At 45.4% G+C, this 24915-nt stretch overlaps 2 protein-coding genes across 2 annotated transcripts in view; one reads left to right on the top strand and one right to left on the bottom strand.

The window, feature by feature from the left end:
- LOC139240939 (keratin, type II cytoskeletal 8-like) overlaps window positions 1-19670 on the bottom strand; it is a 32455-nt gene extending 12785 nt beyond the window's left edge. Inside the window, exons 1-5 of the mRNA XM_070869491.1 lie at window positions 19249-19670; window positions 17202-17410; window positions 3671-3731; window positions 3146-3241; window positions 500-664 (exon numbers count right to left, since the gene is read on the bottom strand). Coding sequence (XP_070725592.1) covers window positions 500-664; window positions 3146-3241; window positions 3671-3731; window positions 17202-17410; window positions 19249-19524 — 807 coding nt within the window. The 5' untranslated portion in view covers window positions 19525-19670. The remainder of the gene's footprint in view (window positions 1-499; window positions 665-3145; window positions 3242-3670; window positions 3732-17201; window positions 17411-19248) is intronic.
- A 143-nt stretch (window positions 19671-19813) lies between these two features.
- krt18a.1 (keratin 18a, tandem duplicate 1) lies at window positions 19814-23198 on the top strand. Its single transcript, XM_070869492.1, has 8 exons — window positions 19814-20278; window positions 20588-20670; window positions 20891-21047; window positions 21603-21767; window positions 21937-22062; window positions 22279-22499; window positions 22670-22692; window positions 22977-23198. Exons 1-8 carry the CDS (start codon window positions 19895-19897, stop codon window positions 23072-23074), a joined length of 1257 nt encoding a protein of 418 aa, XP_070725593.1. The 5' UTR covers window positions 19814-19894; the 3' UTR covers window positions 23075-23198.
- Window positions 23199-24915: the final 1717 nt, after the last annotated feature.

Here is a 24915-nt window from a genome sequence, read left to right on the forward strand (position 1 = left end):
ACGTTTCAAGGGCACCCTCAAAGCCTCCTTGATAAAGTGCAACGTCCCCACCGACTCCTGGGAGTCTCTGGCCAAAGACAGCCCAAAGTGGAGGAAGTGCATCCGGGAGGGCGCTGAGCATCTCGAGTCCCGTCGCCGAGAGCGTGCAGAAACCAAGCGGAGACAGCGGAAGGAGCGTGCGGCAAACCAGGCTCCCCACCCATCCGTCCCTCCAACCACTGTCTGTCCCACCTGTGTCAGAGACTGTAGGTTCCGCATTGGACTCAGTCACCCGAGAACTCAGTGGAAGCAAGTCATCCTCGACTCCGAGAGACTGCCTATGATGATGATTGGTCAAGATATGTATCTTTGGAGTTCAATATTTATGGTTACGTAAGAAATTAAGATTAGGTTTTTTCTTTTTCTTTGATAATCACAGCATCCTAGAAGGCTGTTCACACTTGGTGCCAGTGCTCCAACAGGGGATACTTACTCCTGGACAGAGCAAGCCAAGCCTTACCTTTTTTTCATATGCAAAGTAGTTTTCTTGCCGGCTTTTGGTCACCATTCCTTCATATTGAGCCCGGACATCACTGACGATGCTGGAAAGGTCCAGGTTGCGGCTGGTGTCAACTGCCACAGTAACAGCAGTGTTCTTCATCTGGTCTTGCAGATCACGGATTTCCTGGGTGGAAAGACAAGCAGATGTACTTCAGGTTAATAATGCCTGCATCCCACTTTCCAGTTACAGCTCTTGCTTAAATAGAAAAAAAAAAAGTCGACCGTATTTGTATTGTACACCACACAAGAGCTGTGTCAACAGGAATTACTGGAAAACATGGTTATAAAGGTCACTTCAGCTGGTGCTATTGCACCAGTGCTCATGTGGTACAGGAGGTATTTGACACTGGGATATATTCTATTCGATCACAGGTTCGCATGTAAACAACTCATATCCATTTGGGTATCTTACAAAAGTGCAACTTAACTGAGGTGTCAAGAGATTAATGTCATGTGCAATAGCAGGTAAAACAAAGCATCTGATGAGTATGGACAGTCTCAATCCAGTTCCTAGTGGGAAAGGCCATCAATAATAGTCTTGGCATTAAAGGTATCTTTAAATAAAAGGATTAGGACTGCTCACTAAAAGAAGTGAATCTGCAAGTTATCTGTTCTCAGGTCCCTACATTTCCTTTCAGTATGGGTTGAGGCAACACCATCTTAACGCTGATTTTTCATGCCAGCCATCATCTCATTGAATGGTGGAACAGGCTCAAGGGCTGAATGGCCTCCTCTTGTTCCTAACATTCTGTTGATGGATTTGTATTCTAAATGGAGTTGGCTGATTCTTGTGATAAAACAGTCACTAATTTTGCCCTAATGAGCAATCAGAGGCCACAAGGTCAGTGCGGTGGAAAATGGAAAAAAGTGCTACAATACACAGGTGTTCTTCTATAGTTGGGTCTGAAACACATTGCTGGAGCAGAGTAGAGCTTGACCCTGCATCTAAATATGCTGTACCTGACCTAGGAGGGCTTGATCCTCAAATTCCCCAGCATGAATGCCCTTCCCTGGAATCAACCTCTGCTGGCTCGTTTCCACTAGAGAACCTCCAGTAGTGTGCCCTACGTAACCTGACTTCTCGGTGTCCATTCACTTGCATATTTTGGCTGCTGCTCCAGACTCGAGCCCAATATCTTCCTTTTTCCCCCCCTCTTGGGCTCTCTTCTCCTTCCCGTTAGCCAGTTATGCCACCTTTAATATCTCGCCGCCCCCTGATCCCAACTCCTTTGCCTTCCTACTCTCCAAGCTTGAATTCTGCTTAGAGAAACCCACAGCTACCCGCTTGTGCTTCTCGCCGCATTCTCCAAAAGGACCCATCAAGGCAACGGTCACCGCCTTCTTACAAGCAGCAACCCCAACTGGCTCATCCTCCTCGCTCACCTGACCTTCCCGCCCAGTGCGTCCACTGGGGCTAATCTCACCAACCTCCTGGTCATCCCACTCACTGCACCCATCACGGCCCCCTTGGACGCCATCAGTGGCTTAACAATCACAGGCCCGCTCCACATTTCTCTCCAGGAATGTCTGTTCTCACAAACAAGGGTGTTGCCATCCATGGCCTTATTGTGGACAATTGCATCGACATCCTGACCTTGATGGAAACTGGACTCAAGGAGGTGACCCTTTGCCCCTTACTGTCTGACCCTCATCACCAAATCATACCTTGGTCTCGTCCTACTGCTACAGGCTTACTGTAATATATGAGGCAACTTCTCCATTAAAATAGCAGGGATTTCATACAACCACATTTATTATTCGTACTATTGAATTGCACTCCGTTGTGCCATGCTCACCTGAATTTTAGCACACACACATGTGCCAGTATTTTATACATACAAAACATTCACTTTGCATGTTGGACTACTTTTTCTCGGTTATTGTGAAAACATCTGTGACGAGGGAATGGGAACCATAGTAGGAGTGCATAGGAAGCAGCTTCACTGCAATGGTATTAAGACACCCTTACCAGTGTATTAGACAAAGATACTGGATACTTGGAGGGATACCATTGGTCAATGGGTTCAGATAATGCCTACAAACCTAGCCTGGGAGTGCCTGTGAGCAACAGAACGGAGACTGGTGAAAGTCTTTTGGGGAAGGGTCCCACCCAAAACCTTGGCCTCGCTGTCTCCTTCAAATGCTCACTAACCTACTGTGCAGTGCTTGCATTTTCAGACTTTCCTCACGGAGCTGCGATGCGAGTGGAAATCACAGCGCAGAATGAGGGGAAAGTCGGATTGAGGGGCCAGTCATGGGCTTCATTGTCCCGACGGAGATTTTCCCTCCCTCCTGTCCCTGCCAAGACTGTTACTGGCCCCTCCTTGCCTGCCCACCATACAAATGGCAGTGGGGGCGGGGGCGGTAGGAACCGGGTCCCCAGAGGATTTACCTCCCACTTACCGCCAATTCCCTGGACCACCATGTGATGGTCGTCGGCCTCGAGACATGGTGGTATGGCCCCCGTGTTCCCCTAGCAGAGGGAGAGAGCCTTATCGCAGCTTCCTCTCCCTCCAAGTCGGGCCTCGCGCTCACCTGTTGAAAATGGAGAGTTCTTCGTGACAACTCAGTGTCCTTACATTACACAACACAACTTGTTCATTACCTCGTCAAATATGTCCTTCAGGAAATTGATTTCATCAGTAAGGCTCTCCAGTTTAACCTCCAGGTCCACCTTGTTGAGATAGCTTTCATCGACATCCTACAAGACAAAGAAAGAGATAAGCATAAAGTACACGAGTTACATGGGGGCAGCAGGAGGAATTTTGAATGATCTCCATTATTTTTCTTTTTCCTCCTCCAATTTCCATCCCCCACCCCCACCTCTGCTGAAGATGCTCACCCTTATTGGGTATCAACTCCATGATCGCCAGACACTGACAGTACCTTGGCAAAGTGACCATTCTTTACGTACAAGCTTAGATTTTCTTCATTGGTGCAAGTGTGGCATGGCAGGATAGGTGCCTGGCCAACAGGCTCGGTGCTGATCCCAGTGAATGTTATGGGGTTAGTTCAGTTTAAATGTTTTCAGCAGGTTCCCAGCAGCATTGTAGACAGTGATTGGGAAGGGGGGTGGGGGGGGATTGGATACATCTGCGATAGTGTACACGCACACTGAGCATGAACCCACCTTCTTCAGCATTACAAATTCGTTCTCCCTCTCAGTACGCATGTTGATTTCATCTTCATACCTTAAAAATACAAAAAAAAAGTCTGAATACATGATTTACAGGGAAGAGCTGGATGTCAAATTTCCAAATGATCAACTGCAGATTATTTCTCACTAAAACCTGAAGTCATCATCAACCATGTCTAAACATCACTTATGAAAGTGCATTTATAGAGTGCACAGATGGGCAATACGCTCTTCCCAGTTTCAGGATCTTAAAATCCAAGCGACGACTTCCGAATTTGTTCCCCACTCTGTCCAACCTCACTGGTGTCCCGCACTCTGGGTTATAACCCTCCACCATGCAATTTTTCACTTCCCCTTGCAGGGGCAGGTTTGCAGTGTAGAACTGTCGGTTAATGAAGCGTCCTGGGACGTTCGAACGCTGTTAAAGGCGCTATATAAATGCAAGTTGTTGTTGTAGTAAACGCCTTCAAACCCACAGGAAGACAAATGACAGACTCGGAGATGACATGGCTCAGGGTGTAACGCAGTAAAGGTTATAAATCTCAAACACCTTGGGATATAAATGTATTTTATGCTCCTATTTTTCTGCATAACTTGCACAATACAATTTTTCATAATAGTATATTGCTGGTATTAAAATTGTCAATTCTGAGGGCGAGAAATTGTGTTGGAGGGCTCCCAAGGCGCTAATATCAGGCGGCTGCTAAATTTAGCGCTGGAAATTTTTTTGCAACGGGAACAGCAGAATTCAGTTTTTGTGCCCAGAGAGTGGAGTGGAGCGCCAAAGTAAATATTCCACACTTCTCTTAGGGCGCTAGGCCGAGTGCGCAACTGAATATCCTGTACTAAAGAGCCAGCTTTGTAGCGACCCAAGCGAGGCCTCCCTGCAACAAAAAACATTCTCTATACATTACTCACCACAAATAAAGTTACACCGCAAAAAAGAGTGGGGTTTTTTGTGTTTGTTTTTTTCTAACATTAATGACACTTCCCTCACGCAGTCATTCCTTCCCTTAGCACCCCGGGACAGCTCTGCACGCCAGCTTTCTCTGGCAGTGTTACCGCGGGGGGCTACGGGTGCGTGCAAACCAAAGTTTGCTTCCGTGTCGATACCGGGGACGTTGCACACTGGTGCTACGCTCCCAGGCGATACTCCTCAGTGCCCCCGGTACCGGCACACTGAAGTTGCCAAGCGGTGCGAATGTCAGCACTCGTGGCTGCAAACCCTTTAGCACCCCTCACACTATCCAACCAAATTTCCCCTTGATTATTAAACCATGCTGCAAATTGTAAACATTCAACTCTGGACTTTTCACACTCTGCTTGTTCACTACATTGAAAGGGTCAGTTTTTAAAACTTTGAACACCAGCTCCCCAGTGGCACCAGGAAGATCCCAGCTTCAATCGCTGGCTTCTGCTGAATTAGCTAATCTCACCTGGGGTAGTTATTGGAGGTTCAACAATTGCCCTTGGCACCCTAGGACAAGGGAGGGGGCAGGGGACTGAAAGTAAAGCAGTTACCAGCCCTGATCACTGTCCCCTGACCTCTGCTGGAAAGCATGTGATGGACAAACTGATGCCCTTTTTGGTGCAGTAGGCAGCCAGCACTCACTGCCTGGACTCACACATGACTGCTTGGGTGAGGCCAGTGTCTGTACAACCCTGTCCCAGTCAGGGCAGCACCTTCAGAAGAAGGAGGTGGGGGGAGTGAGTTTGGACCTCTGTTCCTGCGTGATTGCGAGTGAAGTTAATTTCATAAGAAATAAGAGCACGAGTAGTCCATACGGCCCACTCAAGCCTGCTCCGCCATTCAGTAAAATCATAGCTGATCTTTTACCTTAGCTCCACTTTCCTGCCCTATCCCCATATAGTCCAAAAATCAATCAATCTCTGTCTTGAATATACTCAACAACTCAGATCCACAGCCCTCTGCGGTAGAGAATTCCAAAGATTCACCACTCTGAGTGAAGAAATTTCTCCTCATCTCAGTCCTAAATGGTCAACACCTTATCCTGAGACTGTGACCCCCAGTTCCAGACTCCCCAGCTGGTGGAAACAGCCTCAGCACTTACCCTGTCAATCCCTCTATGTCTTTCCACGAGTATGTGTCAGGGCCGGTTAATGATAAATTAATACAGTCTGCAGAAAGCTAACTTATTCGCCCTTTGGAATCAGCCCTTTAGACTTTGGAATTCACAGGGTTCTAAAATGTTAACTTTTTGGAAGGCATGCTGAAATGCCAGGACTTGTGCATATGAAATACACAACAGTACTTGGCGAGGTATGGAAAAAACATCGAGTGACACTGGGCTACTAAGCAAGAGTCACTAGTTACATGGCTACTTCAGTAGTGCTTTATTTTACTGTCATCAAGTCCCACTGTGCTGCTTGTTTAAGTGCCTTGGGGGTTTGAATTCTTTTGGTAGTGTAATGGTTAACGTGTTCACGTAAAACTCATTTGTGCACAGTTTTAATGCAGTTGTTCAGCTCAGTGTTAATGGTGCCAACCAGTCCATGGCTGTAGCACCCCATGTGTGGTTTCAAGAAATGTATGGTGGCTAAGTGGGCAGCACTCTCACCTCCGAGTCAGAAGGTCGTGGGTGCAAGCCCCACTCCAGAAACTAGAGCACAAAATCTAGTCGGACACCTCAGTACAGTACGGAGGGCGTGCTGCACTGTTGGAGGTACCGTCTTTCAGAAAGACATTAAACCAAGTTCCCATCCACACTCAGGTGCATGTAAAAAATCCCATTGCACTGTTTCAAGGAAGAGCAGGGGAGTTCTCTCCAGTGTCCTTATCCTTCAATCAATATCACAACATTTATATAGTGCCTTTAACATAGTAAAATGTCCTGAGACACTTCACAGGAGTGTTACAAAACAAAATTTGACACCAAGCCACCTGAGGAGATATTGGGGCAATGACCCAAAAGCTTAGTTAAAAAGAGGTAGGTTTTCAGGAGCGTCTTAAAAAAGGAGGAAAGAGGCAGAGAGGTTTAGGGAGGCAATTCCAGAACTGAAGGCACGGCCACCAATGGTGGGGCGATTAAAATCAGGGTTGCTCAAGAGGCCAGAATTAGAAGAGCGCAGAGATCAGAGGGTTGTGGGGCTGGAGGCGATGAGAGAGATAGGGAGGGGCAAACAGATTAACTGGTCATTCATTTCATGGTCTTTGTGAAACTTTGCTGTACACAAATTGGCTGCAATTTGCCTATAAAACAGTAACTGCCTTCCAAAGTAATTAATTGATTGTAAAGCACTTTGCCACTTCCTGAGATCATACAAGTTCTTTCTTTCCATCAACAAAAGCAATCATTAAAATTATTGATCTAAGGGATAAGTTTAGGGAGGGGTTGTTCACTCGAACATACTTAGTCCCTATGTCGACAAGAATTAGCAAACGCCATAATAAAGAGCTCTTGCCCATTTTGAAACTCAGCCATGCAGACCAGCTCCTGCCTTCAACCCTCGGTCTGTGACAAATTAGCTAACCTTAGCTGGGCAGTGGAAGGAATTATACTGGCACCAAGTCTCGTCACACATCACTCCCTGTGCTTGCTGGCCTACATTGGCTCCCAGGTTCCCCCTCTTGGTCACTATTCCTGCCAGAACGCAGATGTATGTGGACATGTGACGAGTACAGGGCGAGGCTCGAACTTGACAAAAGGAGCTCCACCATCCCATAGTTAAACAGATTGCGGACACTCACTTGCCTATGAAGAGCCACTTGGAGATACCAGTGGCATCATATCTCAGCCTAAGTCAGTGCCTTCGAGCCAGGAGGGGAGAAAATTGAAAAGAACTCCTACCTTGTAGGAAGGAGAGTTAAACTTTAAATCTGCTTTTGATCATTTGTGGAAACCCACCATTTCATATATAAAACTGCTAAACTGATGTCAGCTACACAATCAGTTAATGAGTGCAGGAAATCACATTGATTAACATTCTCTCCTTTATGAGGGGGTAGAGATAGTGATTTGGAAATTTCTATTTCCTTAAAAAGGGGAATTGCCATCTGCCAGTTACCATTGTTTAAATGTGGCCCAGGAGTGGAGGAGGAGGAGGGGTGAAGCTATTAAGACTGCTATGATTGACCAGAGATCCCTAAACTTCTCTCCTTCTTTAAGACGCTCCTTAAAACTCACTGCTTTGACCAAGCATTTAGTCGGCTGCTTCTCCCTTTAAAGGACTATTGGTTTGGCCATTCAATGCCTGGGACAAATGGGCAGAGCTTGCTCCACACACGATCTGACCATTTTCACCTCAACGTTACAATCAGAGTCCGATGTACATCACGGGGCCCCGATTTGCAAGTTACAAGCACCCCCCTCCCCCGTTCAAAACAGGCAGGCACTCCAGATGCCCATCTGAGGACCCTACCCAAGATGGCAGCAGCTGGAGCACCAGCATATGTGTGGCATTAAGTGACCCGGCAGCATTTTTGGGCCACAACCATCCTGTTTACACAGTGAAGATCCAGTTAAAGTTGGCCCTCATTTGTTTTAAACAGGAGGGTTTAAAGTGCATTAAAATAGCAACAAACTTTTTATGCAAATCAATTAACGGGTGTGCTCTGTGAAAATGAAAGTATTTGATGTCTGCCACTGGGTCGAACAGGACTGGCTGCAGATATGCTGAAGTATGCTGGGCTGAGAGGGGCCTAGATAGAGTGGATAGGGATGACCCTTTTCCTTCAGCAGAGGAGTGAACAACCAGGGACATAGATTTAAAGTAATTGGTAGGATGGGATTGGAGGGGAAATTTCTTCACCGAGGGTTGTGGGGTTCTGGAACTCACTGCCTGAAAGGGTGGTAGAGGCAGAAACCCTCACCACATTTAAAAAGTGCTTGGATGTGCACCTGAAGGGCTGTAACCTGCAGGGCTATGGACCTAGAGCTGTAAAGTGGGATAAGGCTGGATAGCTCTTTGTCGGCCAGAGCGAACACGATGGGCCGAATGGCTTCCTTCCGTGCTGTAAATTTCTATGACTCAGTGATAAATGGCTCTGCCTGCAGTTTGGGTTAGTGTCCCATTGACGGGGAAAGATCTCAAAGCTGTTTCTCAGGGTGTCCAGGTGCATAGATAGATGTGCTGAAATATAGCTGAACTGTTCAAACAGACTTTCATTTCTGCCAGCTTCTTTGAAGAGTGTTGATACAGGAAGTAATGTTAAGTGAAATTATAATTTTAAAAAAGAGAAAATGATTATGGACTGTGTGGTGTGGTACTGGGCCAAAACCGAGCAGGAAGATCCCGAGTTTGATTCCTATCCATGGAGAGAGTGAGCTGTGCTCAGCAGAACTGATAATAGGACTGTTGCAATTTGCCTCAGCGACCCCTAGGCTAAGGAACAGGAATAAATCAGCCAGAGTTCCTCCACCTGATTAGCATACAATGGCTCCTGTTGTAGAGTGCGTGTGTACATAAAGGGCAGGGATAGGATCAAACAGTACTCATGTCCTTCCCCAGGCAGATAGCCAGTCAATATATCACGAGCTAGGCTGACGTATGAAGAATGGCCATTCGGGGAAGGTGCCAGAGATAAGAGCTGCACTCCCAGCATAAGTCACTGCTTTCAGAGACAGAGGGCAAGGAGGACAAACAAATTCATTAACAGCAAAGTATCTGCAAGAAGCTTAAAAATGCTTCAAGTCTTCTGCACAGGAATTACAGGGTTAGGCTCAAGTTTCCCCCCCCCCCCCACCATATGTTTCTCTTAGAGTTCAATAACAAATTGACAAGTCAAACAAAGCTCTCTACTGCTGCCTTCTCTGCCAACTCATGCTGGGGTGCAGGTCAATCAGTTGCTCTCCTGTACCTCATCCAAGTGGCCATTCTTCACCTCTGAACCTAGGCAGGGAGTGTGGGCAGATTACTGGATCTGGAAAGCACCACAGCCAAGCTCAATCCTGCCCTCACCTGGACATCCTTACCTGCACACTTGTCCTAAAATGTTACACAGAATTTCAACACGGAAACAGGTCATTCGGCCCAACCAGCAGAGTGTTCACTAGATGGCACAAATAGATACAAATGGGCATGATCTGATAGCCATTACAGGAGGTGTGGTTACAAGGTGGCCAGGACTGGGAACGAAATATCCAGGGGTATTGACAATTCAGAAGGACAGACAGAAAGGAAAAGGAGGTGGGGTAGCACAGTTAATAAAGGATGAGATCAGTACATTAGTGAGAAACAATATTGGCTCAGAAGATCAAAATGTTGAGTCAGTTTGGGTGGAGATAAGGAATAATAAGGGGGAAAAGTTGCTGGTAGGCATAGTCTATAGGCCCCCAAACAGTAGCTACACTGTTGGACAGAGTATAAATCAAGAAATAATGGAGGCTTGTAATAAAGGAACAGCAATAATCATGGGCGATTTTAACCTTCATATTAATTGGACAAAGCAAGTTGGCCAGGGTAGCCTTGAGGAAGAGTTCATCCGGGATAGTTTCCTTGGACAGTATGTTGTGGAACCAACCAGGGAGCAGGCTACCTTAGATCTGGTACTGTGTAATGAGACAGGATTAATAAATGATCTTGTAGTAAAGGATCCTCTATGAATGAGTGACCATAATATGGTTGAATTTCAAATTCAGTTGGAGGGTGAGAATGTTGGATCTCAAACCAATGTCCTAAGCTTAAATAAAAGGAGATTAAAGGTATGAAGGCAGAGTTGGCTAAAGTGGACTGGGAAAATAGACTAAAGAATGGGACGGTTGATGAACAGTGGTAGACATTTAAGGAGCTATTTCATAACTTGCAACAAAAACATATCCCAATGAGAAGGCAAGACTGTATGAGAAGGGATAACCATCCGTGGCTAACTAAGGAAATAAGGGATGGTATCAAATTGAAAACAAGGGCATACAAAGTGGCCAAGACTAGTGGGAGGCCAGAGGATTGGGAAACTTTTAAAAGCCAGCAAAGAATGACTAAAAAAATGATAGAGGGAAGATCGATTAGGAAAGTAAACTGGCATGAAATTTAAAAAAAAAAATTTATATATATATATTCTACAGGTACATAAAAAGGAAAAAAAAAAAAGTGTGGCTAAGTAAATGTTGGTCCCCTGGAGGATGAGACTGGGGAATTAATAATGGAGGACAGGGAAATGGCAGAGACGTTGAACAAATATTTTGTATCGGGTCTTCACGGTAGAAGATACTAAAAACATCCCAATAGTGGATAATCAATGGGCTATAGGTAGGGAGGAACTTAATACAATCACTAATTAAGTAGTACTCGGTAAAATAATGGGACTAAAGGCAGACAAGTCCCCTGGACCAAAGGCGGACAAGTCCCCTGGACCTGATGCCTTATATCCCAAGGTCTTGAGGGGTGGCTGTGGAGATAGTGGATGCATTGGTTGTAATCTACCAAAATTCCCTGGATTCTGGAGGTGTCCCAGCAGATTGGAAAACCACAAATTTAACACCCCTATTTAAAAAAGGAGGCAGGCAAAAAGCAGGAAACTATAGACCAGTTAGTGTAACATCTGTCGTTGGGAAAATGCTGGAGTCCATTATTAAGGAAGCAGTAGCAGGACATTTGGAAAAAGCATGATTCAATCATGCAGAGTCAGCATGGTTTTATGAAAGAGAAATCATGTTTGACAAATTTGCTGGAGTTCTTTGAGGATGTAACGAGCAGGGTGGATAAGAGGGAACCAGTAGATATGGTGTATTTGGATTTTCTGAAGGCATTTGATAAGGTGCCACATAAAAGGTTACTGTACAAGATAAAAGTTCACAGGGTTGGGGGTAATATATTAACATGGATAGAGGATTGGCTAATTAACATAAAACAGAAAGTCAGGATAAATGGGGCATTTTCCAGTTGACAAACAGTAACTAGTGGGGTGCTGCAGGGATCGGTGCTATTTACTATCTATATTAATGACTTGGATGAAGGGACCGAGTGTAATGTAGCCAAGTTTTCAGATGATACAAAGATGGGTGGGAAAGCAAATTGTGAGGAGGACACAAACAATCTGCAAAGGGATATAGACCAGCTAAGTGAGTGGGCAAATATTTGGCAGATGGAGTATAATGTGGGAAAATGTGAGGTTATTCACTTTGGCAGAAAAAAAAAAAAAAAGAGAAAAGCAAATTTTAATTTAAATGGAGAAAAATTGCAAAGTGCTGCAGTACAGTGACCAGGGGGTCCTTGTGCATGAAACGCAAAAAAGTGAGTATGCAGGTACAAGTAATCAGGAAGGCAAATGGAATGTTGGCCTTTATTGCAAGGGGAATAGAGTATAAAAGCAGAGAAGTCCTGCTACAACTGTTCAGGGTATTGGTGAGGCCACACCTGGAGTACTGCATCCAGTTTTGGTCTCCGTATTTACTTGCATTGGAAGCTGTTCAGAGACGGTTCACTAGGTTGATTCCAGAGATGAGGGGGTTGATTTATGAAGATGGGTTGAGTAGGTTGGGCCTACATTCATTGGAGTTCAGAGAATGAGAGGTGATCTTATCTAAACATAAGATAATGAGGGGGCTCAACAAGGTGGATGCAGAGAGGATATTTCCACTCAGGGGAATCTACAACGAGGGGACATGTCTCAGAATAAGGGGCCTCCCATTTAAAACTGATGAGAAATTTCATCTGAGGGTTGTAAATCTGTGGAATTCTCTGCCCCAGAGCTGTGGAGGCTGGGTCATTGAATATATTTAAGGTGGAGATCGACAGATTTTTGAGCGATAAGGGAATAAAGGGTTATGGGCAGTGGGCAGGGAATTGGAGCCGAGTCCATGATCAGATCAGCCATGATCTTATTGAATGGCAGAGCAGGCTCGAGGGGCCGTATGGCCTACTCCTGCTCCTATTTCTTATGTTTTTATGGAGATCAGGTTTGGAAACCTGGGCTGATTTTTTTCCCCCCTCCCTAGCCCAGGCTTTTCATAGTATCACAGTCACCATCCTGGTGGAGGTCAGCTAATTCATCACAGATCTGAGGATTGAATCTGGGGACCTCTTGGTCTGTATGGCTTCGATCTGCACTGGACAATGTATTTAAGCATCTGAGCCATGGAGAGGCGCTCAGCCCTTCAAACCATTGGTGGTTAATAGTAGAATTAGACAGGTTTGGTTGCGCAAATTAGTTGCTGCATTTCCCTACATGACAACAGTGACTACACTTCAAAAAAGTACTTAATTTGCAGTGAAGCCCTTTGGTACATCCTTTGGATGTGAAAGGTGGTATATAAATGCAAGTTCTTTCTTTCATCAATTGGTTAGAACAGTAGAATCCTATCATGTGTCAGGAGAAATAGTATGTCAAGTGAAACAAACGTGTGAACTAGCCCAGACTTGTATCTAACGGAATTAACTGTACAAGGATTAAAGTTAACCATGGCAAACAATTTATATACAAAAGCAAAATACTGCAGATGCTGGAATCTGGAATAAAAACAGAAAATGCTGGAAATACTCAGCGGGACGGGCAGCATCTGTGGAGAGGAAGCGGAGTTAATGTTTTGGGTCGATGACCCTTCGTCAGAACTGGAGAGTGTTCAAAAAGAACAGATTCTTAACCAGCACTGAAAGGGAGAGGGGAAGAAAGAACAAAAGGGAAGGTCTGTGATAGGATGAAAGACAGGAGATGAGACAAAAGGGATGATGGCCCAAATTCAAAATGGTAATGCCAGGAGTTAGAAACACATTAGTCAAGATAGGGCATTAATGGTGGGATAATGACTAGCTGCCATTAGAGACAGAGAAAAAAGAAAAACAGGCTCTGAGGGGGGTGGGGTGGGGGGGGAGCCAAGGATTGGCAGCAATTATGCTCTGAAATTGTTGAACTCTATGTTGAGTCCAGAAGCCTGTAAAGTGCCAAAACGAAAGATGAGGTGCTGTTCCTCAAGCTTCATTGGAACAGTGTAGGAGACCGAGGACGGAGAGGTCAGAGTGGGAATGGAGTGGAGAATTAAAGTGACAGGCAACCAGAAGCTCAGGGTTACCTTTGCGGACTGAACGGAGGTGTTCCACAAAGCGATCACGCAATCTACGCTTGGTCTCCCCAATGTAGAGGAGACCACATCGTGAGCAGCGAATACAGTATACTAAATTGAAAGTAGTACAAGTAAATCACTGTTTCACCTGGAAGGAGTATTTGGGGCAGGTGTTGCATCTCCTGCGCTTGCACAGGAAGGTGCTGTGCGTCGCAGAGGGCGCAGTCCCTTTGGAATGATGAGGCGAGGGGAAGATGTGATTGGTGGTGGGATCACGCTGGAGGTGGCAGAAATGGCAGAGGATGATCCGTTGAAAGTGGAGTGAAAGGTGAGGACAAGGGGAACCCTGTCCTGGTTCTGAGAGGGAGGGGAAGGGGTGAGAGCAGAGGTGCAGGAAATAGAATGGATATGGTCGAGGGCCATGTTAACCACAGCAGAAGGAAATCCTCTGTTGAGGAAAAAGACAGACATGTCAGAGGCTCTAGTGTGAAAGGTGGAGTCGTCATCAGCAGATGCAACGGAGACGGAGAAACTGGGAGAATGGAATGGAGTCCTTACATGATGTGGAGTGGGAGGAAGTGTAGTCCAGGTAGCTGTGGGAGTCAGTGGGCTTATAGTGGATACTGGTCAAAAGCCTATTCCCAGAGATGGAGACCGAGAAGTCAAGGAAGGGAAGGGAAGAGGCAAATAGTGCCATGGGATCTTTTACATCCACCTGAGGGGGCCTCAGTTTAACGTCTCATTCAAAAGACAACACCTCCGACAGTGCAGCGCTCCCTTAATACTGGAGTATCAGCCTAGATTTATGTGCTCAAGTCCCTGGAGTAGGACTTGACCCCGCAACCATCTGACTCAGAGGCAAGGGTGCTACCCACTGAGCCACTGGCTGACACAAACAGATTATCTGGCCATTTATCTCTAGGTTGACACTTCAGTGCAGTGCTGAGTGAGTGCTGCATTGTTGGCGGTGCAGTCTTTGGGATGATTGTTAAACCGAGGCCCTGTCTGCGCTCTCAGGTGGACGTAAAAGATCCCACGGCACTATTTCAAAGATGATGATTAGCGGAGTGTCCTGGCCAATATTTATCCCTCAATCATTAAAATAGATTATCTGGTCATTATCATATTGCTGTTTGTGGGACCTTGCTGTGCATTAATTGGCTGCCACATTTCCCACATTACAACAGTGACTACACTTCAAAAAAGTACTTCATTGGCTACGAAGTACTTTGGGACTTCGAGGTCATGAAAGGCACTTTCTTACACTGAGTGTGATAAGAATACTGTTTGCAGTGTTCTGCCCAGAGGGCAGTTCCTAATTCAATTGTCACACACAAGATGTTTGGGCGACTTACTCAGGAAGAGTAGCCGAGGTGGTTTTCTGTTGCCTTCCTCGTGATTTTTAATCTTTGAAATATCTTCTAGGTGGGCGAAATCAAGGCTATAGAGCATCACCGACCCTTTATCTGGACTCCGCTCACTAGAGCTACTGGAGCCTTCGCCTAACCCTTCTGACTTGGACGCAGGAATAATACCGCAGAGCCAGTTTTCACTCCCCCCGCTGGGCGTCAACCTAGTATTAAGAGACCACATTCCAGTCTCCACTCACTGTCTGGAACAGGGCTCGAACCCTTCCCTCTCTGCCTCAGAGGTGGGACTACTACCACCGAGCCAAAGGCTCGTTCCGTTCACAGAGTATCAAGGGCGAATACTGTGGAGTTACACAACGGCATATAAATCTGTCTTGGGCAGAAGTGCAAAGCTGATAATAGCAAATCGGGAGCCCGGATTGCAAGCCGCCAGATTCTCATTTTCAGAGTTCAACGGAAAATAAAATTGGTGCAGAGTGCAAAAGGGGTTGCCGATTTGCGATCGCCCAAGACAAATACCACTCAGAAGGGTCGGAAGATTGTGCAGCTGAAAGTCCCAGGCATACATGAAGAAAGACTTGCATTTCTATAGCGTCTTTCACAACCTCAATGCGTCGCAAAGCGCTTTACAGCCAATTAAGTACTTTTTTAAAAAAAGTGTAGTCATTGTTGTAATGTGGGAAACACAGCAGTTAATTTGCACACAGCAAGCTCCCACAAACAGCAATGAGATAATAACCAGATAATGGGCCTGAAATTCCAATGGAGGTCTTCCTGCTGGCAAATGAGTGAAATAGGGGAAAAAAGATGCACACTTACCTGTTGCTGCTGAGCCCATTGGAACTTCCAAGCCTGAGGCCTCTCGTGACAGCACATGCACGTGAGGACGTGCGCAGGCCGGGAGCTGGAGACAGCAGCCAATCAGGTTAGTATATTTTCTCTTTCATACTAATAGGAGTTCCATAAGTCTGGAACTCCTATTCCTATGAATGAGAACCCCCCCCAAACACAATAAAAAAAATTGAAAATAAACTACATATTTAACATTCATTTAAATTAAAGTTCTTAAAAAAAAAGTCAGGAATATATATTTTTTTTAGATAAGTTTTTTTAATTAAGCCTTAAAATAAACTTACCATAGTGGAAAGGGTTTTTAAAAAAAGATGTGCTTTTATAACTTTATTTTTAAATGGTTATGTATTTTTAAACACTTGCACCTGTAAAAGTAGGCTATACGCCTGCTTTTTCAGGTGCAAGATTTTAAAGGACATTTGCAGGGCAAGATATTCGTAAATATCGGAAATTTTGCCCTGAAAGTGTCCTCCCTCCCGATATGCGCGAGATCTGTCAAGCCGGTTTTCCGATGCCTTCCCGGGTCGTAGGAAGTACGGGCCCAGGACATCGGAATTTCAGGGCCATTATATCGGTTGAGATATAAATAAATATTGTCCAGGACAATAGGGAGAACTCCCCCTGCTCTTAGAAATAGTGCCATGTGATCTTTTACATCAATCTGAGGGCGCAGACGGGGCCTCGGTTGAACATCTCATCCGAAAGACTCAGCACTGCAGTGTCAGCCTAGATTTACGTGCTCAAGTCTCTGGAGTGGGACTTGAACCCACAACTTTGAGTTAGAGGTGTGGGTGCTACCCACTGAGCCACGGCTGACACAGCTCACAGGCATCCCAATGCTGGTGAATTTCGTTATGTTAATAAAGAGCTATTGGTTCTTTAGCAGGGTTAGAACTTAGTGGGAATTTCCTCGGCGGGGGTGGGGAAAGTTGGTGCCCCCACGATTGTCCACTTGAACTTCGGCAGAAACCCCAGCTGTGCCGCCTGAACGGCATTTCCGTCGATCTTCCGACACAGTTCCAGTGGCCAATCAGAAGAACCCCTGATGAAATTCCCAGTGTTGACGACAGTGATCGTGTGACTGTGACGGCCCTGAAATCAATTTGCACTCAGGAGTCGCCTCAGTCTGCAGTTACACTACAGATTGCGTGCCCAAGCCTTGGAATCTCTCTGCGAGATATTGGCAAGAAGTGTGTTAACATACATTCTCTTGTCCCCGGTTTTAAAACAAGCGTTAAACTTATTTTAAGAAATAGTTAGCATCTTTGCTAAAATAGCAGACAGAGGAATTTCAACCGCTCTATAATTTCTCGGTCAGTGGGCACTTTTGAACACTTCTGCACATACTTTGTCTTGTAGTCTTCCACCAGTGCCTGCATGCTGTCCAGTTCGGCGGCCAGGCGCATTTTCTCCTGAGCCAAGGCATCGATCTGCTGCTTGAGGTTGTTGGAATAAGCCTGGAACAGGTTGTCAATGTTGGAAATGCGCGCACCTTTCTCCTGCAACAGACTCCAGTGCATTTCCAACTGCTTGTTGCGTTGTTCCAGTGTCCGCACCTGAAACACAAGCAAAATCATAGAAATTTACAGCACGGAAGGAGGCCAATTCAGCCCATCGTGTCCGCGCCAGTCGACCAAGAACTATCCAGCCTAATCCCACTTTCCAGCTCTTGGTTCGTAGCCCTGTAGGTTACGGCACTTCAAGGTACTTTTTAAATGTGGTGAGGGTTTCTGCCTCTACCACCCTTTCAGGTAGTGAGTTCCAGACCCCCACCACCCTCTGGGTGAAGAAATTTCCACTCAAATCCCCCTCTAAACCTCCCCCAATTACTTTAAATCTATACCCCCTGGTTGTGGACCCCTCTGCCAAGGGAAACAGGTCTTTCCTATCCACTCAATTTTATACACCTCAATAAAGGTCTCCCCTCAGCCTCCTCTGTTCCAAATACACCTGGGGTTAGAACTGCATAGTCACCGCATAGGTTTTTAAACCTCCACGGGAACTTTTGTTCCTTAAAATAAAACGGATTCATAGAAACAGAAACATAGAAAATAGGTGCAGGAGTAGGCCATTCGGCCCTTCTAGCCTGCACCGCCATTCAATGAGTTCATGGCTGAACATTCAACTTCAGTACCCCATTCCTGCTTTCTCGCCATACCCCTTGATCCCCCTAGTAGTAAGGACCTCATCTAACTCCTTTTTGAATATAGTTAGTGAATTGGCCTCAACAACTTTCTGTGGTAGAGAATTCCACAGGTTCACCACTCTCTGGGTGAAGAAGTTCCTCCGCATCTCGGTCCTAAATGGTTTACCCCTTATCCTTAGACTGTGACCTCTGGTTCTGGACTTCCAACATTGGGAACATTCGTCCTGCATCTAACCTGTCTAAACCCGTCAGAATTTTAAATGTTTCTATGAGTCCCCTCATTCTTCTGAACTCCAGTGAATACAAGCCCAGTTGATCCAGTTTTTCTTGATAGGTCAGTCCCGCCATCCCGGGATTCCAAAATATTAATGTTTTATTTTTTTAATGCACTAGTTTGCATTGTAGATTTAGTAGAGTAAAAGATCACAGAATAGTTCTCCATATCCCTATGTCAGTGGCAATGCAGAACAAGTAATATACTTCATCACAAACTACATATAAATGATACGCGAACCGCACATTTAAATGTCAAACAGGAGATTCTGTTAAAAGCCCCGATTCAGAAAGGAGAATAAAAGTAGTGTCATTTAACAAGGGATTTCAAATGTTACTCGGGGAATGAAACTGGTTTTCTTTTTAAAAAAAAAAGTCCTCAAGATCCGAACGTTAATAGATAAAAAGGTGAAATAGCCGAACTAAAATGGATTATATGTCACAAGGACTGGATCTCACAGCCCCAGAATCCCAGCCCGCAGGCAAGAAAATTGTTCCCCTCTTTATTATATTCATTTCACCCTCATCTCGAAATCGGAAGAGTTAAATTTTGCAAGATAACGGGCAGTTTGGAAAGGAGAATTACATGAAATAATCGGACTAAAATGTAGTGCCCAATAGTACTTGCTTTTTAATTCCAACTTGCGGATTCTAACTAGCTGCACCTTCAAAGTCGCCGACAAGAGACTGCTGGGACTGTTATGGTTCAATGCAAAGTGCATTCGCCCCAGGCTAGCTCGTTTTACAGATCTCCAGTTTACATTTATATACAAGAAATGGATCAAATGTAACCCGTTTAAATTTGAGCTTGCGGGCTAATAGAACACATCTAATACTTGAATAATGTTGCAGTTTAAAATAACGCTTGATCAGTTAGTTCCAAGCTGTGTTTGATACTTATCCAGTTAGTTTAACCACACTTTACTTTGGAGTTGAATATCTGTTTACCATTTTTTAAATATATTTTTGGCTTACCTTATCGATGAAAGAGGCGAATTGGTTATTCAATCCTTTGATCTGATCTTTCTCTCGGATGCGGAGCTCCTGGAATACCTGGCCATCCTCGAAGCGGGGCATCTCCAGGGACACCTTGCCCACGGGCATGGCACCCAGCCGCTGGCCGGACACTGAGCCCAGAAAGCCGGCCGGACGGGCGCTGATGGCCCGGTGTATTGCCGAACTAGGGGTGTAAGACTGGCTGCTGAACTGCTTGGTTCGGGAGCCGACACGGTACGAGCTACGGCTGGACATTCTGCACTCAAACTGTTCGAACTTCTTCGATGAGGTGGGGGGGAAACCCAAAGTTTGGTACTTTTGATGAATTGGAGTGATAGTGGTGGGTCAGAATGAACCAAAAGCCGTTACCTAGTGCTTTTGCCCGAGGCTACTGCGCTCCCGTTAGTCGCTGTGTGGTATATACCAATCCCCGGCGCTCCCATTGGACAGAAATGGAGTCAGTGTCCAATTGCCCCGGCTATTGGCTGCAGCTCTCGGCCAATCAGCGATAGCCGGAGGGGATAAATGTTTATAAACTTTCCGCGACGTGTTTATTGATCTGTGGTGAGCTGCTTGAAGCCTTCCCTGTATCTCACCCCCCCACACAACACACACAGCCGCCAGCATGACGATGAGAAGCTACTCCTCCATGTCCTCCTATGGCGGCCCCGTGTACAACCAGGCCATGCGGAGATCCATGCCTCTGCAGTCCAGCGCCAGCAGCTTCAGCGGCTTCGGCCAGAGGGTGGCTGTGAGCCGGGTCTCCGCCAACTTCGCCCGGCCCGGCGGCTTGGGCGGGGGCGCCGTGGGGCTCGGGGGCACGTCCAACGAGAAGGAGACCATGCAGGACCTGAACGACCGCCTGGCCAGCTACCTGGAGAAGGTGCGCAACCTGGAGGGCGCCAACACCAAACTCGAGCTGCAGATCAAGGAGCACCTGGACGCCAGGGGACCCAGCGTCCGTGACTGGGGCGTCTACGAGAAGCCGCTGAATGATCTTCGCAAAGAGGTACAAGTTCTCGCGGCTCAGTCAACCCATTAAGGGCGGTGTGGGCTGGGTGGTTGGCGGCGGGGGGCTCTCTCTCCTGGCACATGCCCTCCGAGCTGGCCACCAGCGGAAGGACGGTTCATTGTTGGAGGGGTCTGACCCCTCCGCTATCGCAGGAGCGCAGGGATATTCTTGCAGACAGGGATTAATCCTTCCCGCGCCAGTCATTTCAAAGCCCGTAATCATTTGCAAGGAAGGTTGGATGGGGAACTTATGGATTGCTAATCATTTTAATATACATATATCTCTTTTTTTTTTTTAAATCTCTAGGTCTTTGATATGACCGTAGATAACGCTCGTTTGATACTTCAGATCGATAATGCTCGACTGGCTGCTGACGACTTTAGAGTGAAGTGAGTGTTTCCTCTCTCTCTCATACACATGGAAGGAAAAGCAAGACAGACTTTCATTTATATGCAGTAACTGATGAGTTTACCGTTGCACATATCCTGTTATACAATACCCCATTGTCTCAATGAGGTGAACGAACCAGCCGCACTGAGGTGTTGGAGGGAGGGGTGGGGTTAAGTCTGGAAGTTTGAGTTCATTTAACGGGTTGTCTTTCCTCGCTAGGTGGGAGTCTGAGCTGAGCATCAGGCAGTCTGTGGAGAGTGACATCAACGGACTGCGCAAAGTCATTGACGACACCAACATTGGCCGCCTCCACCTGGAGAGCGAGATCGAGTCTCTGAAAGAGGAGCTCATCTACATCAGAAAGAACCACGACAATGTAAGTTGCACACAGCAGCGGCTTTTTGGCAGGGAACTCTCAGGATAATGAAGTCTGATTTCAAAAGCAGGGTGTGGGTTCTGGAAAATGTGGTGGACTAAAACACCTAACCATCCAAAGGATACTGTAGGGGGCATAGTATTAGAGAGAGGTCTGTAGGGAGCATAGCATTAGAGAGGTCTATAGGATACTGTAGGGGGCATAGTACTAGAGAGAGGTTGCAAAGTACTAGTGGGGAAAGCCATTGCTGGTTTAAAAGTTATTTCTTTGTGGGAAATAACAGGAATAATGGGGCACTGTACAGGAGATGGGTTACAGGAAATTGTCTATTAAAGTATGATGCGCAAGTGGGTAGTGTACAGGAGATGGGTTATTGAAGTATAATGTGTAAAGGGGTACTGTAGAGAAAATGGGCTATTTAAAGTATGATGTGTACTTCTATGTATTTTACCAGCTGCATTTTGACGCTCCCATCCTTTGCTTGTATTCTAGACATAAAGCAGGGTATGGACAGTTTGGTAAAGATGGAATGAAAATGTGTGTTTTTTCCCACAGGAGGTCCAAGCTCTCCGCTCCCAGATCAGCGACTCTAGTGTGCAGGTTGAAGTGGATTCTCCTCGCGGTCCAGATCTGACTAAGATCATTGCTGAGATCAGGGAGCAATGTGAACAAGTGGCACAGAAAAACAAAGATGATGCAGAGAACTGGTACAAGTCCCAGGTGAATGAAATGTTATTTCACATAATGCTTTCACTGAGATCACAAAGTGCACATTGTAAGCACAAAGACCTACACAGAGTCGTTTGATTCCTAAGTTACCTCACAATATTAGAAACTGGTAATGTTTGTGAAAGGTACTGGCTCTTCATTATATTTCTTCTAATTGCAGATGGAGACCTATAAAGTTGAATTTGACCATAATACTGATGCACTGCAAGGTGCAAAGGTGCAAGTCACTGAACTGCGTCGCCAGATGCAGTCTCTGGAGGTTGAGCTAGAGAGTCTTCTAAGCATGGTGAGTATTCCCAAGATATTTAATTCAATCTTATGGCATGTGCTTTTGATAACCTTGATAGAACAGACCTACATTCTGAACAAGTATCACTGAACCAAAGCCTAAAATCAGACACTCAATGCAATATTGTCAAATATTTCGTTCAGTGGTCATATATTCATCAGCTTCAAATTCACCAAGATGTATTGTTGGATGCATTCTTTTTTTTTGTTCTAGAAAAACTCACTGGAAGGCACTCTGCGAGATACAGAACTGAGGTATGACATGGAGCTGCAGCAAATAAATGGCCTGGTCGTCAAGCTGGAGGCAGATTTGTTTCAGATCCACACTGAATTGCAGGCCCATGCCAGAGACTATGAAGCTCTACTGAACATAAAGATGAAGCTCGAGGCTGAGATAGCAACATATAGACATCTGCTAGATGGAGAGGCCATCAGGTAAGTAGGGGTTACACTTAGCATCAGTTAAAAGTGTAGAAAAAGTAAAGCTTGTTACCACCATGGCAAAATGGTAACCAATTCCCCCCACCTGCCATCTTGGTTACATATGTATAATTGTTGTGGGCTGATTGAATTATGTCTGACATTTTTTCCCCTTGTTTTTGCAGCGCACTTGTTGAGTCCACTTCAGGTAAGACCAATTTCAATTGCTTTCAGTAAACGTGTGTGTATTCTTACTATAAAGGCCATGGGATAGATTTTCATTGCTCCGCCGGGGTGGTAATCGGCCCCTTACGGAACCCACCTGATTTACCTTCCATTGAAATGAATGGGATGAGAATCTGGGGGGGGGGGTTCGACAAAGGACATGCGATCCACCCAGGCAGATTACCACCCAGGCAGTGAGGCCCAAAATCTATTGCATGCCAGGCTTTGTGTGTGTGTGTATCTGCTCACAATTTCATTTATTTGCAGGAACAGGTGTTACACAATCTATCAAGAAGACTACAGTAACTACTCAGAAAATGGTTGACGGTAAAGTGGTGTCTGAGAATGAAGTCCGCATCAACTAACTGAAGCCACATCCACCTTCAATTACCATGACCGATCATCTCCAGTTGCAATGGGAAATGTAATCGTCTGCAGTTTGTTGGCTTTTTGTATCTTATCAAAATAAAGATCCTGCTTAACTTTCAACCTTGACTTGTCTTTTTAATAAAGGGCAGAAGGAAAAGCATAATCAACGGTATCTTGACAGAAACTACTGACATAAGCTGGTAAATAACAGCAAAAAGGCAGGACTTTCAGGTGTAATAGAGTAACAAAATTCTTAAACCATTGCCTAAGTCAGAAGTGTCCAACCTCTGGGTGTGTATACCAGCCCAGCATTTTGATTCCCTCCCAATAGAATTACATAAACTGCACAGCACAGAAACAGGCCATTTTCCCCCAACTGGTCTGCCAGTGTTTATGTTCCACACAAGCCTCCTCCCACCCCACTAGTAGAAACAAGTGATAAGCAGCTGGGTCCATGGGAATTCTTTTTAAAGCAGTCAGTGTTCCTGGCTTTGCCAGTAGGGGTGCACTGGATTAACATGTAGCTCCCACTCCCACAATGGGCTCTTCTGCTCCAGTCATTGATCTGCAGTGTTGGGGGCTCTGAAGATAGATTCCAACTGAATGAGTGCAGCACTTCTGGGAGCGGGCGCTACAAGTTAACCTAGGTATATTCCTGCTGACAAAGTCAGGAGCGCTGCCTGATTTTTAAAAAAAAATGCCCACGGGAAGATCAGTTGTTAGGGGCAGGTTTTTCACCCAAGAAACGCATGCGAGGGAACATTGTCATTAACATACCAATACAGAAAGCGGACATCAATCATGGCACAGGGATTAAAATAATTTCAACACAGTGAAAAATACATGCAAATGATTTTAAAACAGAACCTATATTTCCATCTTTTAATACTCAGGATATAATGTGAAGCAGTATTGCCTTGACCAGTTAAGTACTAGTACTGAAAAGGTGTTATTTGCGATCATCTTAGCCAGATTTCATTGTCTCACCTCCCTTCAAAGATGAAAGAACAGGATTACACTATATAACTTGTCTGAACCTGAGCAAGTTATAATCCTTGACACTGACTTTGAGTCTGAATTTGCAATTTATCAAAAAAGATATTAAACCTGGTTAAATTTGTAATTTTAATAGATTTTCTCAATTTTCTTGAAACAAATCACCCTCGTTTCTAACTATTTTTATACCCACATCAGCAGCAATGTCTAAAAAAGTATACCAAAGAGTTAAAACCTTCTGGTCTCTGAGCAAGAAACCTGTTGAGTTTTATGGGCGCTTCAAACGCAGTAGAAACAAAATTCCCTTAGATCAAGTTACACTGTAAGGTTATTTAGGTTTGTGATTCAATATTAACTACACACAGCAAATATTGAAAGTGATCTCATATCCTATCTCTTCTGGCAACACTACAAAGGTACTAAAGTCAAGAATTCAGAACCCAATGTAATATGTGTCTAGTTCTAAATGAGCAGAAATTTCTCCAATTAAATATTGGGAAGACCGAAGCCATTGTCTTCGATCCCCGCATAACCTTCCTTCCCTAGCCACTGACTCCATCCCTCTCCCCAACTTCTGTCTGAGGCTGAACCACACTGTTGGCAACCTTGGTGTCATATTTGACCCTGAAATGAGCTTCCGACCACATCCGCAGCACAACTAAAACCGCCTATTTCCAACTCCGTAAAATTGCCCGTCTCCGCCCCTGCCTCAGCTCATCCGCTGCTGAAACCCTCATCCATGCTTTTGTTATCTCTAGACTTGACTATTCCAACGTATTCCTGGCTGGCCTCCCACATTCTACCCTATGTAAACTTGAGTTCCTCCAAAACTTGGCTACCC

The sequence above is a fragment of the Pristiophorus japonicus genome, chromosome X (genome assembly GCF_044704955.1).
Source record: "Pristiophorus japonicus isolate sPriJap1 chromosome X, sPriJap1.hap1, whole genome shotgun sequence".
NCBI classification, from domain to species: Eukaryota; Metazoa; Chordata; class Chondrichthyes; family Pristiophoridae; genus Pristiophorus; species Pristiophorus japonicus.